Genomic DNA, 18,882 nt, shown 5'->3' with positions numbered 1-18,882 from the left:
AGGCCTTAGTGGTCCCCTAATACTGTATCTGAAGTCTCTTTTATATAGGCATTAGTGGTCCCCTAATACTGTATTTGAAGTCTCTTTTATATAGGCCTTAGTGGTCCCCTAATACTGTATCTGAAGTCTCTTTTATATAGGCATTAGTGGTCCCCTAATACTGTATCTGAAGTCTCTTTTATATAGGCCTTAGTGGTCCCCTAATACTGTATCTGAAGTCTCTTTTATATAGGCCTTAGTGGTCCCCTAATACTGTATCTGAAGTCTCTTTCCCGAAATTCAGCCTTGGTGTAGAATTACAGCCACTAGAGCCAGTCCCACAATGAGCTTTTATTAGGATGTGCCATTTCTGTGTCTGTAGCTTTAAATGCTATTGAGGAGGAGAGAGGGGGGGCAAGGTGGTGGGTGGGGGTGTGGCCTTGACCAACTGCCACTTTGCTTGTTTTCAAGCCATGATGTCTCTCTCTCTCTCATGGGTGGGCCAAATCTCTCTCTCATGGGTGGGCCAAATTCTCTGGGCGGGCAAAGCAGAGAAAGGGGAGGTAACCTATGACGTCATAAGGAGAAGATTCCAGATCGGCCCATCTGATCTTTCATTTTCTCAAAGGCAGAGCAGGATACCCAGGGCTCGGTTTACACCTATCACCATTTCTAGCCACTGGGGGGGCCATAGGCAGGCTGGGGGAACTCATATTAATGTTAAAAAAACTCATAAAGTGACATTGTCATGCCATGGGACCTTTAAACAAATCCTTCTGATATGGTAGTTGTGTCACTTGTCTTTGTCTGCCACAGACACAAAAGGAATTTCCAAAAGAATAATAAATGAAGCTTACTAACTTACAAACTAAATATTTTCCATGGCCATGATGTAGCACGAGAACGTACATAAGAAAACAATGCTTTTGCAAAATGAGCAGAGTTAAGTGTTGTTAAATGTTATATAAGGTTGTTGCACCTTTGCAGTTTTAGGTTCAGCAGGCACCAGATGTGTACAGTATCTGAGATTCTGATATTGTATATAGGATATCTGTAACTGTCAATAAATGTACAGTAAGAAAACATAATTGTAGTTGAAAAAAATCTTTTATGACTTGCTTGGATCCATTGGTGGATAACAGGCTGTTCCACTGTGGCACAGATGTGGAACAGCAGCAAGATGGCTGAGTGCTGCATAGGCTAACAAGACCGTAAGGGAGGAGGCAGACTCACTGCACCTATTAACACAGTATCACAAGAGCCATCTGTCACGCTGTCTGGCATTTATGGTGTCTGGCTTGCTGTCAGACTTTAACCGCAATTTCTAGTCTGTGTGTAGGTACAGTATGTGCCAAGACTAAATGATGTGATTTCTAACATCACAAATTATGATTTTATGTCTTTATGTCGTTTATAAACCGTATTTACTATTAGTAGTCAATATTCACTAATAGCGCTGTTTATTGTTTGTGCGCCAGCGGGTGCATGTGTAGGTGTGGCGCTGTTGTGTGTGCAGTACTCAAAGGGACAGAAGGAGATAGACAGAAAAACAGAACATGTTACTTAGTTCTGTTTCTTGCCTGCTTACTTTTCAGGGTTGATAAAGTTTTAAAAATCAGTGAAATTCATTAAGGCTCATAGACAAATTCATTCAGACACATAACCTACATGTACACACATACACTAATGAAAACACACACACACACACACACACACACACACACACACACACAAGTACTGTATGCCTTGTTGTAGATACAAATCCGTGTGTACACAGATTTGTATTTACAAATGCATTACTATAGGCCTTCAAGAGTTTCAAAAATGTGTACCATAACCTGAGATGAAAAAAACACAGATTGGAAAAGGGATGTCGTACCAGAAATTTAGTAGTCTATACCCAAATCGATACTACATTTAAAAAAAATAAATTAAAAAAATCCAAAACTCGTTGTAAGCAAGCAGGGTCCACATGTACACAAAATATGATGTGTTAGGCACACTGCTTGGTGTTTTTTTTTATATGCAACAAGCACACAGTGAAAAGGACTACGGTTCACTTAGCATATATTAGAGCTTGACATTTAACACCAAATCAGGTCAGCTTGGCCAGATTTCTCATATCACAGCTCTGGTTTGAGTCAGACTTGAGTGACAAAATATTATAAAAACACAGCTATTAGGAAGTCATTGCTGTGATTAGTGACTTTGGTGTGATTATAGCACACCAAAAGCAATTCACTCTGGCCCAACAGTAGTTCACACATATCGTTAAAGGGCTTGGGAATGGTCTGGGTCCACACAGTCAGCATGTAACCAAAGGCCTAGACTGGCAACCAGAACATCGTTGAATTTTAGAAGCTGGAACTCCAAACTGATTGAGAGTTTTGTATCTGCAATATTCCCATCATAACAAGATTACCAGTATATCTAAAGAAGCCACTTCCGAGGGCAAATTGACTGCTTAAATTGAATTAAATTTGCTTCCCCAGCCTCAACTGAATAGGGTCAGTGACGTGTACTCAGGAGGAAAAGAAAAAGGCAGACCGTTTCTTGTCATAGATAAGACAGATCCCAGCCTGGCCAACTCTTTTTCTATTTACACACACACACACACACACACACACACACACACACACACACACACACACACACAGTATTACTTCAGCTAGAGCATGTTATTTATGTTATTTTAAATGCCCACATTGGTTTAGATGGAGCGATGGTTCTACTGAGTCTTTGGCCCTTAACTGTGTGTATGTATTTGTATATGAGCGTGCAGAGCAGCCTAGTACAGCACATTGGGTGACTAATGAGGTGGACACACAACGCAGCACTATCGCACTTTGACATGTCATGACTCATTATTTTGGTGTCACAAAAAAAGGAGGGAAATGCACGCTTACAGAAATACACATATACCCACAAGGAAGACTCCAAAAAAGAGAAGAAATGGGGTGATGTATAATTTGATCATGATGCTCCTCAATATGGTGTTTTGTGACCTAATACAGAGTGTTATTTAACACATACGCCCAAGTCCCAGTGAACCTGTAGTGAAGGTCTTATATCACATGGTAATACGTAGTGTGTTAAGGTGCATATCATGTACTTGTGATGCTGTTGATCTGAATCCATCTTCCTATTTGTCACCTTAACCCTCTCTTTCTTTCTCTCTCTATCTCTCCTTCCCATCTCCCCTGTCCTCTATCCTGTTACACCACGTACCAAGGTGCAAGCCCATGTTCTTGTTAATTTGTGCTGAAACAAAACAAAAAGCTCTCCATCTCTGTTTTGAAAATTGATGCATCTCCCATTAGTTCAAAAACCTAATGCAACTTCAGTTGTGTGGGCGACAGCGGACAGCATTAGTTGTTTTTGCGTGTGTGTGCGCACTGGTTATGCGTTCTTAGCTGGAGGTGGGATCATTAACGGCAGTCATCGGTTTTAGAGTGCTAACCTCTCCAGAGAGGCTGCAGGTCTCTAAGTGTTTTGCTTAGCTACTGCTGCTAGGCAATCAAGAGTCCCCTCAGTCACACAGGACAGCCTGCTCCTCTGGGCTCACACCATTATCACAGCACCATGCAGTTAGGACACTCTCATTCTCTGATAGACACCTGCTAGTCCTCAAGACCCACTACACACTCGAGACAGTCTTTTCATAATGCCTGGGGGCGTTATCAGTTCGCGGTCACACAGGCTGGAAAAATTAATGCTTATTTTTCCTTAGGATTTCAAGGTTTTATGCTAGTCAGTGTTTTAATGCTTTAGTTGTTATGCCTGTGCAACAGGCCACCTGTAGCCAGATGGTTCTATCATTTAATTAAAGGGACATTTTATGGCACAAACATGTCTTGAGAGTAGTAAAAGTAAAACCTGTGATTAAAGCCAAACAGTATTCATGTCATTTCCAAAATCGTATATCCTACAATTATAGTAAAGAGCAACTACTCTGCATTAGGGATTTACTGTTTGTCCACAGCCAATGCAGGACATATTTTGACATTCATACAGAGCAGCTGTTCAGGAAATTGACTTGGCTTGTCATGTATGAGGTGCAAGCACACGCTAATTTGAATGCTACCTAAAAGAGGGCTACAGCTGATTATTATACAGTAAGACAAAAAAAACCATTGCATTATTGACACAGCTGTCTCATGACCTCGGAACAGCAATTAGTTTCAGTCGTTACAGCTATAATGATGAGGTACAGAGTGTGAAAAAAACACTTTGTGAAAGCCTTCGGGGGCTCCGAGGTAAGCAAGAGATTGAAGCTACCGTCACTGTGATCTAATCCTTATTGCTTTCAAATGAGGTTGAAACCCTCCTCCTGAGTTTATCATCACACCTAAGTAGACCCTTTTTGATATGGGGCAGGGGACGGCAATGCCACAATAGGAGCCAATAAAAGGCAGAAGGGTACAAGAGTTTGAGTTTCTCTGAGTTTACAAGGTGAAACTGAATGCACCATTAGTTTACAGCAGTGCATCGAAGGCACCATGGAGACCCGTCCAGCCCACATGCTTTACCTTCATGGGTTGTTTATACAACTCGCTCACCGGGAAGGCAAAATGTTGCCACAACGGTGACTGCGGGGAAGCAGGAGGCTTTTCCAGTTCTGTTGTTTCTCGGTTATCTCCGACTCCGGCAGTGGCCATGGTGTCTGGAAAAGAGCAGCTGCAGGCTACTGGTAAAATAACGCAACCTCGGCAAGTAGGCAGTGGTGGAGAGAGAAAAGATACTGTAGGAATTACATATCCTGCTAGTGATTTAAATAGTCAAAATCTCATTTCAATCAAATTTCTTGACAGCGGCCGTTGCTGTTAAGTTTAGCTGACAAAAGAAGACTGTCATGCAGCATCGACAGTACATTTTACACTGGTCCTCTTAAGTAGCACTTCCAGGACACAAATACACTTCTGTATTCAAAGGATTTGTGTCACCTGTCTTAACTCTGAAGAGAACTATCAAACAGTCATCTCTTGAAATAGGATTAAGACTTGCTCCAGCAGCTCAATACTGACAGCAGTGACATCCTTGAATTGATCTAGCTGATGATGGCTCTCTTCGCAGGCCCTTGATACAGACAACCTTTATTAGAACCCACTCTGTGACATTCTTACAGGCTGATGATGAGCAATGTTCTCTCTTCCCTGGTGGCGCGGCAGAGAGAGACAGAAAGACAAAGGTCGTGAGAAAATTAAAGACACCGGCCCTCATTTATGAAACGTGCGTATGACCTAAAACAGGCGTAGGATGGGCGTACGCCGATCTCCATTTATCAATTTGAACGTGAGCGTAGGCTGCGATAAAATCTCACTTCTGGTCTGAACTCGTGTACGCAAGTTTTGGAGTCAGTGTGGACTTGCGGTGCAGCATATAATCAGTTTAACAGGAGAAGGAGAAGTCATCAGTTTATCACTTATCAGCAATGGCAGATCTGGCTCTTTTAGAGGACCTCTATGCGCCGGTACAACAGTCCACACGTACGCACACGGGCCACGGTAGAGCGCTCCATCGGATTGATTAAGGGCAGATGGCTCTGTCTCGCATCAGCGGGGAGGCCTACTATACACAGCAGAAAAAGTCTGCAACATTGTTTTAGCCTGTGGGGTTCTGCACAACATCGTGCAGGAAAACAGGGTGCCATAAATGTAGTGATGGAGCCAGATGACCCGATGCCCAGAGAGCAGTGTCCAGCACAGCTCCAACTGGGGCTATACCAAGGAGACGGGATATTATTCCTCACATTGTTGTATGTTTGGCAATGATATTCAATACAGGAAACATGATGATGCACAACATTTTTATTTATTCTTGTCTTCTCAAGTGTTGTTAATGGCCATAGTGAATTATTTATTTCTGCCATTGACCGAATTATTTCGGCTTGTTTTTCCAGCCCCTCTGCTGTCAGGAGACAGGGTCAGGGTGGTGGTCCAGCACGGGGGGCGGAGGACACTCTCCCTCACAGCTGTTGCCTGGTTCTGACTCATGAAAAAAACACGAGTAAAACAAAAGACACTGCATAAACTCCACTTCTGTGTGTTTATTTAAATATAGGTAGGTGTAGGCCTGAGAGATTGCTATATAAGCCTGTATATTACTATTAGGACTATAGCATACATATGTCAAGGATGTATAAATTAAATAAACTTCAGCTGGAGTCCGATTTACTACGGCAACACTGTTGACTGCATCAGTGATCTCTTTCCATCCTGCATTCTTTCTACAGCCTTTAATACCAGTTTTCAGGCTGCCAAATAGTACACACATTAGTGCAAATGAACCTGAGATTGAGTTTGAGAGAGAATCAGTGAGATTTAGAGACAGACAGGAGGGTGCAGTGTGCAAGTGTAAGAGAAAAAAAGGGGAATATCTATCCAGTTAAAACAGATTGCTAGTTTATTCACTCCCTTTTCCCATGTTTTGTCCTTTTTCAAAAGAAAGCTGTGCTCTTGTTTCCCCCTTTCCCCTTTCCTATAGTCACCATCATATTTCCTGGTGAACTGAAAGCTAACGTAGTTGTGACATTCAGTCAGTAAGGGGATTTTAAGACTTACAGGTAATACCCAACTGGGGCAGTAGACCATTCTACATCAAAACCTCTACATGCTCAGTGTATTCTTCCTATATCAGTTTACCTGGAGAGCATAATTGACTAAGCTGGTGAGCAATTGGAGTCAGACAATTGAGCGTGAGAGCGAGAAGGAAGATCCATCTTCATGAAGGCTCATGCCTAAGCTTGGCACTAGATAAATGGGCTCAGATGAAGCCTGTGTGTGCACAGTGTGTGTGTGTGTGTGTGCGTGTGTGTGTGTGTGTGTGCGTGCGTGTGTGCGTGCGTGCGTGCGTGCGTGCATGTGTGTGTGCGTGTGTGTAATGTGCTCAGGCATGTGCTTGCGTTCTCTGTATGCATGTATGTTTAGGTCATGGCTACTCAGTCCCACTATTCCAAGTAAAACACACACGCTTGTACACTCATTGCATAGGTAGCTTTTCTAGATCAAGGGAGAGGTTGTTCTATTTTTTCTCTCTTTGCCTTTGCAAGAGGAGGGAGAAGCAAGGGAGGAGAGGAAGGGGGCATAGGGGGTAAGAGGAGGTGGCATAGTGTTTCCTCCGTGTGTGCATTATGGATGAGGCTTGTCCGCGGCATTCGATCAGCGGCTCTCTGATGGCTTAGAGGTGGCCCACTGGGGTTACCTAGGACATGTGCTTCTGTCTTTGTTTGCTTGAGTGTGTGTGACTATGACTGAGAAGGAGGAGTCACCAGGGTAACACCTGCCCACACTCATAGATAACTAACACCCTTACTGGGAATATTTATTTATTTATTCACTATCTTTAATTACACAAATGAATTAGGATTGTTTTAGTGACAAAAAAGCTTTTGGTCAGCACAAAGATAGAAAAAAGTCCAAGTCCAATGTAAACCAATGGCAGTGGGCACCAGATTGTATCGTTTCAATAGATAGCCTAGACGTTATCTGCAATAACAGCTCCAAATCCTTTACTCACAAGCTACAATATATCCTTAGTTACAGGCACTAGACTACAGTATAAACTAGGGCTGCACTGATGTCACTCACTCTCACTATTGCCTGATTTATGCTTCTCTCAAGCAAGTAGACTCATGATACCATTATATCACAATCTCAATCGCAGTATTGTAAATAGCAATATGACTTTTTCTTCAAATTGTGCAGCCCTAGTATAAACCTAGAAACAGATTTGTCCAGTGGAAGAGGACAGCCGAAACGGACATTTTTCCATTTAATCATAAATGTTGGTTTCTATAACAACATGATGAGGGCCTCTCTAAAAACTCCATGGCAACGTAACAACACAACTCCCCATTCATAGAGAAGGATATTCCTGGTGCGTAGGGGCAGTGTGTGTGTGTGTGTGTGTGTGTGTGTGTGTTTGTTTATATGCTCTCATGTATTGCCAGCTGAGCTCAGTCACATTGCCACAGTAGATAACAGCTTTTAACACTCTTCAATCGTCTCAGCAGCACTCATGACATCCTTACAGCAAGCTCTTGAATACTTACAATGCTTGCTAACAGAGACATACATAATGTCCGTATGCAGAAGACACAATACTGGAGGATTTTTTAATGGACATTAAATAGTAAGTTTTTGAGACCAGCGCAAGCCTCCATTTACACAGAATTATTCTCCTACTTGCTGTAACACAACAACCATCACTTTAATTCTAAGTTTAACCGCACTCTATAGCTGACTTGATTGACAGTTTGGTACTTGGATTCAGTGGGGTACTAAAAACACCTCAATGCTTTTGTGCGCGATAGAGTCTGCATTACAAGAAATCTGCTAATGGATTGATACATATGATAATAAACATATAAAAAACTACTTGTGCACTACACATAAAGCCTATATGCCAGTAAGAAAATGGAAAACACTATAGTCTTTATCAATTGAGTTTTTATCAGTAGTGTAACAATACATGTACTCGTACCTGACCGTTTCGGTACAGGACTTTCGGAACGGTACACAGAACGCAATCTTTAACAGAAATGGTTAGGCTTGCACACAAACATATTAAGTGGCGGACCAAAAGTTTGTTTAGCCTCCGCCCTGCACTCTGAGTGCTTACACACAGTAAGCTTATACCAGCCAAGCCTCGCGTTGACTAGCGTCATAGCCAATGTAGAGAAGCCAGAGCTTGAAGACCCTCCCTTATCATTAAGGTCTCCTGTTTGGGAACACTTCGGTTTCCTGGTGAAATACAACAACGGACAAAAACAAGTGCAAACGATGAAACTAGTGTGCCAACATTGCTCATTAGTGATCTGGTATGTTTCTGGCAACACGTCAAACTTGCTAACTCACTTAAAACGGCACCACGAATGTGAATATCGCTGCTACAAAAAAAAAAAAAAAAAGATTGTAGTGCAAACGCAGCTCCCCTCAGCATTTAAACAGACTTTTGCTGGTAATTCAGATCGGGCCAAAGCAATAACAAATAACAATGGTGTTTTTATAGTAGCGGATCTACGACTATATTTAGTTGTTGAAAACATGGTGAAGGTGATTGAGCTGCGGTATGAAATTCCTTCTTGCGTACATTTCAGCCAGAAAGTCATACTCATTATTGTATTATGAAAGTAAAATAAATAATATAAAGTATGATGGAAAAAAACTCTGGAGTTCCTTAAATGATATCATGGGCAGAAAAAGTAACTTAACTCCATCTTTCATTGAGTCAGACGGGTCTTTCATTACTAAACCCTTTGAAATTGCTAATCATTTTAATGATCATTGTATTGGCCAAGTGTGTAAACTAAGGCAGGAAATGCCAACAAGTTGTAATCCCTCATATTTATGTATAAAAGATCAATGAAAGACAAGAACTGTACTTTTGAATTGTGTAAAGTGAGAACAGGTGAAAAAAATATTGTTGTCCATCAATAATGAGAAACCACCTGGTATTGACAACTTGGAAAGCTACTGAGGTTGGTTGCTGACCAAATTACCACTCCTATATGCCACATCTTCAATTTAAGCCTTGCAAGTAATGTTTTTCCTCAAATTTGGAAAGAAGCTAAAGTTATTCCTCTACCCAAGCAAGTTTGGGCTGCCTTCACCGGCACTAACAGCCGACCAATAAGTCTGTCACCTGTTCTTAGCAAACTATTGGAAATTTGTATTTGACCAGATAAAGTGGTACTTCTCTGTTAACAATCTGACAAGCGAGTATCAGCACGCTTATAGGGTAGGTCACTCAACATGCACTGCACTTACACAAATGGCGGATGATTGGTTGAAAGAAATTGATCAGAGGAATATTGTGGGAGCAGAACTGTTAGACTTCAGTGCTGCCTTTGATGTCATTGATCACAAATTATTATTGAAAAAACTTGTATGTTATGGTTTTGCTCCATCTGCTTCATCATGGATAGAAAATGATCTATCCTATAGAACACAAAACGTTTTCTTTAATGGAAGGTTTTCTGATACAAAACATTTAGAGTGTGGAATTCCACAAGGAAGTTCACTTGGCCCTTTTTATTTTCTATTTTTATCAATGATCTTCCACTTGCTTTTAAAAAGCCCATGTGTCCATGTATGCAGATGATACAACAATATACATGTATGCACCTACTATTAATGAAATAACTGCAACCCTCAACAAGGGTTACAGATAGTACTAGAATGGGTTACTAACAATAAATTATTCTTAAACATGTCAAAGACTAAAAGCATTGTATTTGGTACAAATCATTCGTTGAGCTCTAGACCTCAGCTGAATTTGATGCTGAATAATGTAGCGGTTGACCAAGTTTGTTGTGGACAAGGCATATAGATTCTCTTGTTGCAAAGATGGGGAAGAATATATCTGTTATAAAAGGATGCTCTGCTTTTCTAACACCATACCTGACCAAACAAGTCCTGCAGACTCTAGTTTTATCACATCTAGGCTATTGCCCAGTGATATGGTCAAGTGCTGCAAAGAAAGATCTAGGAAAACTGCAGCTGGTTCAGAACAGAGCAGCTCATCTTGCCCTTCAATGCCCACTTAGGTCTAATGTAAATAACATGCATGTTAAACTCTCCTGGTTGAAAGTTGAGGAGAGACTATCAGCATCACTCCTGGCTTTTGTTAGAAACATTAATGAATTGAAAAGTCCTAATTGTTTGTATAGTCAACTTACATTTAGCTCTAACACACATAAATTCCCCACCGGACAGTTCCTAGAGCGCGAACACAGTCAATGCAATGTACAGTACTGTATCGAGGGATGGTTGCATGGAACTCACTTCCAGCAGAGATTGCCAAAGCACACAATAAATCAAGCTTTAAAAAACGAGTAAAGCAACATCTAAGGGCCCTAAGACTGTAACCATATTTTGTTCTTTATGTATAGAAAATTGATATGTAAACAAAGATGTTGTTGAAAGATTTAACTTTTCTATATTCTGTGCTTATGTATTTATTGTGAGTACATGAAGAGGAATATGTATATTTATATTAGCAAGAAAATAATACTAGCTATACTGCTCTTATTTTTACATCACTGTTTTACATGGCTGTTTTGTCTGAAAATGTCTTATCTGTGGTAATGTTTTATGTTCTGTGTGGACCCCAGGAAGAGTAGCTGATGTTCTGCATCAGCTAATGGGGATCCTAATAAAATCAAATCAAATCATACCAGCCCTTTATGAACAAGCAAAAACTGCTGTTGTCCACGACTTGTCTAAGGCATCTGCTGTAGCACTCACAACTAATGGATGGACATCCAGACCTACTGAAAGCTACTTACATCACATCACCCCTGAGTGGACCATGATAAGCCATGTTCTGCAAACTCGGCCCATTTATGAACAACACACAAGCACAAATCTGGCAGAGGGACTTAAGGAGGCAGTGTTGGAGTGGAAGTTGGAGAGGCCAGGAACTAAAATCCCTGTCACAACAGACAATGCTAGAATATTAATAATAAACAAAAGCACCTGTGTTGCTTCTTTACTTTACTTGTTGGAAGTTTTTTATTTTTTTCCCTTACTGTACTGAAAATAAACCGAACTGTGACTTCAAAACTACAGTGCTGGAATTTTTTTGTTAATATGTTCATTTCTCTTTTGGCTAAAATGGGGGCACGTTCAAGCTACTGCACTGTATATGCCAACTGCAGCTTTATGGCCACAAGCCTGCACTAAAACAAGACCGTTGCAGGCATGAAACGTTATAGCTACCAAAGCCTTTAACTATGTGTTGTTAGCAATGGTGGACTCTCGTTAACATAGCCAGTTGGACAGAAATGACAACAGCTCTGTACTTCTATATACAGGGCTGTAGCTTTTTAGGAGGTACTTTTGTATAGCTGATCGCTGGTGTGTGTGTGTGTGTGTGTGTGTGTGTGTGTGTGTGTGTGTGTGTGTGTGTGTGTGTGTGTGTGTGTCCATATCTACAGTATAAACAGTGGAAAGTGAAATGTGCAGAGGGGAGGGTTGTATTGGCAAAGCACTGCTTAGAAGTATCACTAGAGAGGAGACAGCTGGCGCCATCTCTCTGTTTCTCCCTCTCTCTTTTAATTGCTTTCTCTCACAACGAACAGCACGTTCAGATTACGTAAGAAACACACTTTCTGATAGTCACTGTATCTCTCTCTCACTCTCTCATTCTCCCACCTCTCACCCACTGGTTTTTCCTCACTTATCCTGCCTAGTCATCTTGCCCTCTTTTTTCCGCACAGTTTGTTCCAAGCCCTTTCCTCCTCCCTCCCCTTCATTAGTCTCTCTCTCTCTCTCTCTTTTCCCTCTTTCTCTCTGTCTACAGGTGGAAAATGTCCAGCAGATGCTTTGGCCATAGCCCAGGGAGTTGCTGACTTTATTACCATGGCAGCTCTTTATCCCCATGGAAGCCGTCTATTGTGACTGCCGTCCTGTTACCTGGTCCTGGTCCAGTTGGCATGTGTGTAGACATACAGTATATATACGCTCCTGCCATGTCACAGAATTATCCAAGGGCTTCCTCCATTTACTTTCCACTAAAGTACATTCTACCATAAAGGTTGATTTGGGTCAGGTCTATTGAAATCGCTACTATTTCATCAAATTCTACAAAACTGCTGTTGTGTTTTTAACTTTGACATGACTTTTATCCAATGTGTAGACGTTAGAGCTGTCAATCGTCCTCCATAATACCATTATTTTTTTAATTTTTAAATAATATTTGAATATTTAACGCTCAAATGCAGCCTGTTATTAATATGTACTACACTACTCAGGCTTATGCATTGTCAATGCCACTATAAGCATGTGGTTGTTGTTACACATTCTGTCCACTAGGGATGCAATGACCATAGATTTTGTTGGTACGATTAGAGTCTGAAGAATAATCACGGTTTCACGATTATCACAATTATTATGCATAAAATAATTTCACTACTAATGTATGAAATCACATGAACACTATAGTTTAATGTGTTATTGATTGCTGCCTTTTGAAAGAGAAATAACACAGTAACAGTTTTGAATGTTTTGAAAATGATTATGTGATCAATCATCAACCTTTTTATTTAAATTCATCTGAAAAGATTAGAGACTAGAGGTGAATCAGTCACACCACAAACAAAGGTCAAGTTGGCAACAACAGCGCTGTCCTTATTAGGAAGAAGTTGGCCCTTTTTGGGCTAGAAGCGGCCCTGCTAGCTGGTGTTTCTAAAAGTTGGAGGAGCTGCTAGACAAGATGCAGCTGTCACAGGGAGATGCGCAGCATGTTGCCAAGGAATAAATGCGATGGAGAGATCTCTTTGCAGCCCTGTGTCCAGTAGGGGATGAAGAGAAGTAAGTAAGTAATGTTAAGTGGTAACGCCAGTGACATGATTGAGCTGTTGCGGTGTTTTGAACAAAACAATGGTAGGAGAAACTGAACTCTGACAGCAGTAGGGCAGCTAACAGAAACTTAGCGGTCTCCATGAAGCTCCCAGCTAAGCTCCTATAACTCGCGACGCAGTTAGGAAACCAGAACAAGCTAACTTTTGATAACATAAGCATTTTGGCTCGATGGATGTGAATTTTAATGTAATGTTAAAACTATTTCCCATCCTTCTTCCGATTTCCAGCCGCAGCCTGTCACTCCCCCTGTACTAACGTTACTCGATACGTAACGTTAGCTCCGTTATCTTAAGACCTCACAATGCCTTGTTTCTCACTCCCGCTAACTCATTGTTCATCAGACGTGACATGACAAGAATTTTGTTTTCACATGTGGGTAGGCCAAGGCGAGAAGAGGGAGATTAGCTAACGTTAGCCAACATATTTATTAAAAAAAAAAATCACATTTATATAGTAATTTCAGCAGTCGAATAGTATTGATTTTTTTACTATTTGAATTATATTCGACTTTTGGAATTCGTTCCAACAGCCCTAGTAGACGTTGATTCAATTGTTTTTTTAAGGTACTCAGCTGTAATCTATCCACAGTTATAGAGAAGTCTTTTGTAAATACAATCTGGAAACAGGACAAATACCACACTGCATTGTCTGCACTTCCATGCTCGTCACAACAAGAAAATTGGCACTAAAAGTTGCAAGATAACCAAATACAACATGGACTTATCAGTAAACAGTTGTGAGGTCACATACACACAGCAGCAGCTCAGACTTAAACATGAGCTGGTGGTTGCCAAATGTTCTGTATGCACCACACAAACAGATACTGGAAAAATACATTACAAGCAAACTCAAATAGATACACACACACAAGCACTTTCATTCCATCCTAATAAATGCAAATTCACACAAACACAGCGACTAACGTGGCATATACTCTCCCGACTTTTTAAAATCTTTCTTAGGGAAGCCGTCCACCACTTCCTTCTCCAAACCCAAAGTATACATACACTGCCCCCCTTTTTGGTACAGTCCATCTCTACATTTCTACGGATACACAGGCATGCAAACAGGTCATGGGTAAAAAAAGTGAGAAGGATACGGCATACCGCTGACCATCTAGGGGGGCCTGGGGGTATGCTCGCCCCAAAGAAAATTTTGTACATTTGAAAGTTTAACGCATCAATCTGGTGCACTTTGAGAGCAAAATTAAGCTTTGCACGCTAAATTTGGACATTTCATTTTATAAAAACGTATTACATATAGAGCATCCAATCTGTAAATTGAATATTAATTTTGTCAAACAAGGATCTTAAGCACTCATTCTTTGAAAAGTACACAACAGGTGTCAAAGGATGAAAAGGAAAGCCGGTTAAAGCACAAGGTGCATTTGGAGCACACTGTCAGTACTCATATTTTCGATAAGAAGATTAACGTTATTTGGTTGTCATGTAAGTTAGTTAACGTTTAGGGCAATGAGGGGAAGCCAAACACCGTTCATCCCACACTGCAAAGACACAAACACCGGTGGGAAATCGGCATAGCTTCCCTTTAACGTAAGCTAACATAATTTAACTAGATATAACATTACAAACGTTATACATTGTTTGTCATGACAAGCTGGAGAGGAGACTGTCAGCTAACATCGTTAGCTAACACGTAACTTACGTTAACTTAGCTAACATTAGTAAATTATCACGTTAATTATCAATGATAACTTCTTCAGTAATGCTATCTGTTTGCCTTTGTACATTGATAATGATAAAAGTGTGTCTTGACTAGTGGATAACTGCAGTGGATACTGTGTCATTAGTTTTAACATTTCTTACCAGAAACGATGTTGACAGTGAGATACATGGATGTATAATAAGGTCTAGGTCTTGGATCGAGCCATGAACTTTACAGTGCATGTCTCCTAGCATGTCTGTGTGTGAGCGTGCACGCGTATAACGGGGTCAGGGTTTCTTTGTTGGTCTTTATACGGTTCATTATAAAACTGTGGCCAGACCAAACCCCCCCTCCCCCTACCCCCTCAAATATTCTTCTCATCGGATCTGCACAAATCACGTAGGTGACCCATTTTGGTTTCAAAACGGCGAATCACAAACTAATTGCATTTGTTATCTGTTCTCTTTTGAAAAGGGATATTTTTCATGTTTTTAATTCTCAAGTGGTATTTGAGATAGCCCTGCCTATTCAGAGCGTACACCACATCCGTGGCACTTACCGTCTTCCTCTTGGCGTGCTCGGTGTTAGGTAACGCCCTCCAGGAACACCTTCAGCACATTAGAGCACTTTACGGTTTCTTTCATCGCTTCCTCATTTCCCAAACTACCGAGGCCCAAATCACAAAATCCGCCCGCGTCAAAATAATTAGTGACGTTTAAAAGGAATTTGCGTTAACTCGTTATTATCATGTTCATTTTGACAGCCCTAAAAATAATACATACACTTTCCTTCCCAAACATATATAGACACTGTGCAATCTTTACAGGTCCACACACCCTCTCCTACATCCACACAAACCGCTCTCAAAATACTCTGACACACTGGATTTTTTTTCCTACCATCTTTGCGGTAAAGGTTGATCTCTACTTTCCTCTCCTCCGATCCCAGCAGGGCTTGCGCCATCTGGGCAATGGCCAGTCGCTTGGTGTCAGGCCCATAGAGGAAGTTACACGTGCATGGCTTCTGCATGATCTCAGCACGTGAGTAACCACACATGTGGCAGAAGCCATCATTGCAGAAGATGATGGCGCAGTTCTCCACTCTCGCATTGGCGATGACGAACTTGCGACCTGTGGACGGAATGAGAAAAGTTTACTTTACTACAGTTTTCACAGAGTCAGCAACTCCAACATCCAATCAGTGGCATTGAACTATGGGTGACTTTCAGGAGAAATGCGTCCTTAAAGTCATTCAAAACTGGATGTAAATAAAACGTAAAATGCTAAAGATGATAAGGGGAAAAACATTTTTCTCGCTCTTGCTGATTATGTATAGGGTTACAGTTTGTTCCTATTGCTTACACACTTTTTGCAGAATTTGGCTCATTACGTCAAAACTCTCCACACAAGCCAATCAGACAGCACTTGGAGATTAACAACTCACATCTATGACAAAAGGAAACACTGCAATCAAAACTTAACACTCCTTTCTAAAAATGAAATTCTTGCAACAAAATCATACACACAAGCACCATTTGAGTTCCTCTTTCATATCAGCAGCACACTGATGGGCTTTATAGAAAACACTGCAGTCTTTGGGTTTCTATTTTTATCGTCATTTTCTCAGACTCAGTCTTCTGTAAAACTCAAAAGTAGAATTTCTGCAGTAATCAAACAAGAGTTTTTAAAAAAAAAAAAACATTCTTACAGAAATAAAGAAAAATAGAATCACAAATCATCACATTTAGCAACAAGAAAAATATACTATTACTGGATGAATTGCTATTGGGAGAATTTTTATTGTGTGTGTGTGTGTGTGTGTGTGTGTGTGTGTGTGTGTGTGTGTGTGTGTGTGTGTGCTGGGGGGGGGGGGACCTCGTCAACATAACAGGAAATGTCTCTTCCACGTCCGACTCCTCTCTGTCTCTTTGTCCTCCTCTTACTCTGACTCTCATTGCCTCAGAATGTCTTCCCTGAGGCCTGTCTGTAGTGCTCAGACTCAGACCGATTGGTGTTCTGTTTTTCAGTGTTTTCAGGTCTGTATGGAAGTTCCTACAATTGCCAGATGAGTTTTGCATTTTGAACGGAGTATTTTCCCAATGACAACAGGAGATTTTGTTTTTGAACAAAGTGTCTAATGTAAGAAAACGTGTGTAGTGTTTCTCAACAAGTGTGTTAAAGAATTGCAAACAAAGTGCAAAGTTGACAATGTGTTAAAGCTATGGTTACACTGTGTTCAAGGAACGCTACAAGAAGTTTAGGTAGTGAGGCTTTGGTCTAAGAATTAGTTTTTAGTGTGGAAGCAATGGGCAAAAACTGTAATGTACTGTATGTTAGCATTCCTTGCTAATTTGTCTCGGCCAGTCTGCAGAAATGCCAATGAAAACAATGCTTATGTGTGCTTGAACTAACGTAATTCCCATAATATTATGTTTTTCCTCATGAAATTAGTGTATTTTTTATATCATCTTTTCCTAAAAAAATCTCGACTTTATACAACAAGTATTATTGATAACTTTAATTAATAATGGTTAAGCTATGCAGTTAGCCGACCCTGGAACTGGCAAGGCTAATTGGAATGCTGCTGACAGTAGCCTATTAATATTCTATCCTTTCAATGGCAGGATGTCACCTTCAAAATAAGAGTCCCACTTTTAAAACAAAATTTAAGTAAAAATAAATCCCTTAAGAAGAAGAAGAAGAATATAAGTATGGAAATAATATAAAAAATAAATAAATAAATAAAATAAAAAATACATTCTTGAGTATACCAGACCTACGTATACTTAAAAGGATTAGGGCCACATGTGAAAAATGTTAGGGCCACGTGACTTAACGTTACCTGCAGTTCAAGCAATTTTAGCCACCTGCTGCCATGTCACCTTCAAAATAAAAGTCCCACTTATAAAACGAAATTGAAGTAACAATAAATCACTTTAGAAGAATTATAATAATATAAGTATGGAAATAATATTAAAAGCAATAAAAAACAATACATTCTTGGGTATACAAGACCAAGGAAAAAGGATTAGGGCCACATGTGAAAAATTGTATTTGAGTTCTGACTTTAACCTCAGAATACTCCGATTAAAGTGAGAGTTCTAAAGACGTTATTCTCAGAGTTCTGACTTTATTCTCAAGGTAATAGGCCATTTGTAATTGTAGACCTACTCATTGTAGTGTTATGAAGTGATTTTACTGATGATCTTTTACTGTTGTTGTTGTTGTGTGTGTGTGTGTGTGTGTGTGTGTGTGTGTGTGTGTGTGTGTGTGTGTGTGTGTGTGTGTGTGTGAGTGTGTGTATGTGTGTGTGTGCCCATATGTCCCACAAAGCTCTGATGTGTGGCTCTCTTTAAACCACTTACTGTAGAAGAAACCATTTAGCTCCATGGCCTCTGCTCAATGTCAATGGATGATCTTAATGCACTCAGAGAGCTGCTGTTGTGCCTTAACACACACACACACACACACACACACACACTTATATACTCCCTTTACCCAGCACACTGACTCTTTACTTGCAATACATTGTATGAATAGTCTATAAGTCTACAGATGTGAGAGTTTAATCTATTGTGTGTCTCGTTGGAACACATACAAACAACATAAATGTGTGTGTGTGTGTGTGTGTGTGTGTGTGTGTGTGTGTGTGTGTGTGTGTGTGTGTGTGTGTGTGTGTGTGGTGGGGGGCTGGGGGGGGGACCTCGTCAACATAACAGGAAATGTCTCTTCCACGTCCGACTCCTCTCTGTCTCTTTGTCCTCCTCTTACTCTGACTCTCATTGCCTCAGAATGTCTTCCCTGAGGCCTGTCTGTAGTGCTCAGACTCAGACCGATTGGTGTTCTGTTTTTCAGTGTTTTCAGGTCTGTATGGA

The 18,882-nt window shown here is 40.6% G+C and overlaps 1 protein-coding gene across 1 annotated transcript in view; it reads right to left on the bottom strand.

Moving 5' to 3' along the window:
* Window positions 1–18,882, bottom strand: part of kcnh2b (potassium voltage-gated channel, subfamily H (eag-related), member 2b) — a 323,192-nt gene that overhangs the window by 266,162 nt on the left and 38,148 nt on the right. The window contains exon 2 of the mRNA XM_078280719.1: window positions 15,908–16,138. Coding sequence (XP_078136845.1) covers window positions 15,908–16,138 — 231 coding nt within the window. The remainder of the gene's footprint in view (window positions 1–15,907; window positions 16,139–18,882) is intronic.

Source organism: Sander vitreus, chromosome 22 (genome assembly GCF_031162955.1).
Source record: "Sander vitreus isolate 19-12246 chromosome 22, sanVit1, whole genome shotgun sequence".
NCBI classification, from domain to species: Eukaryota; Metazoa; Chordata; class Actinopteri; order Perciformes; family Percidae; genus Sander; species Sander vitreus.
This window is presented reverse-complemented; position numbering and strand designations above follow the sequence as displayed.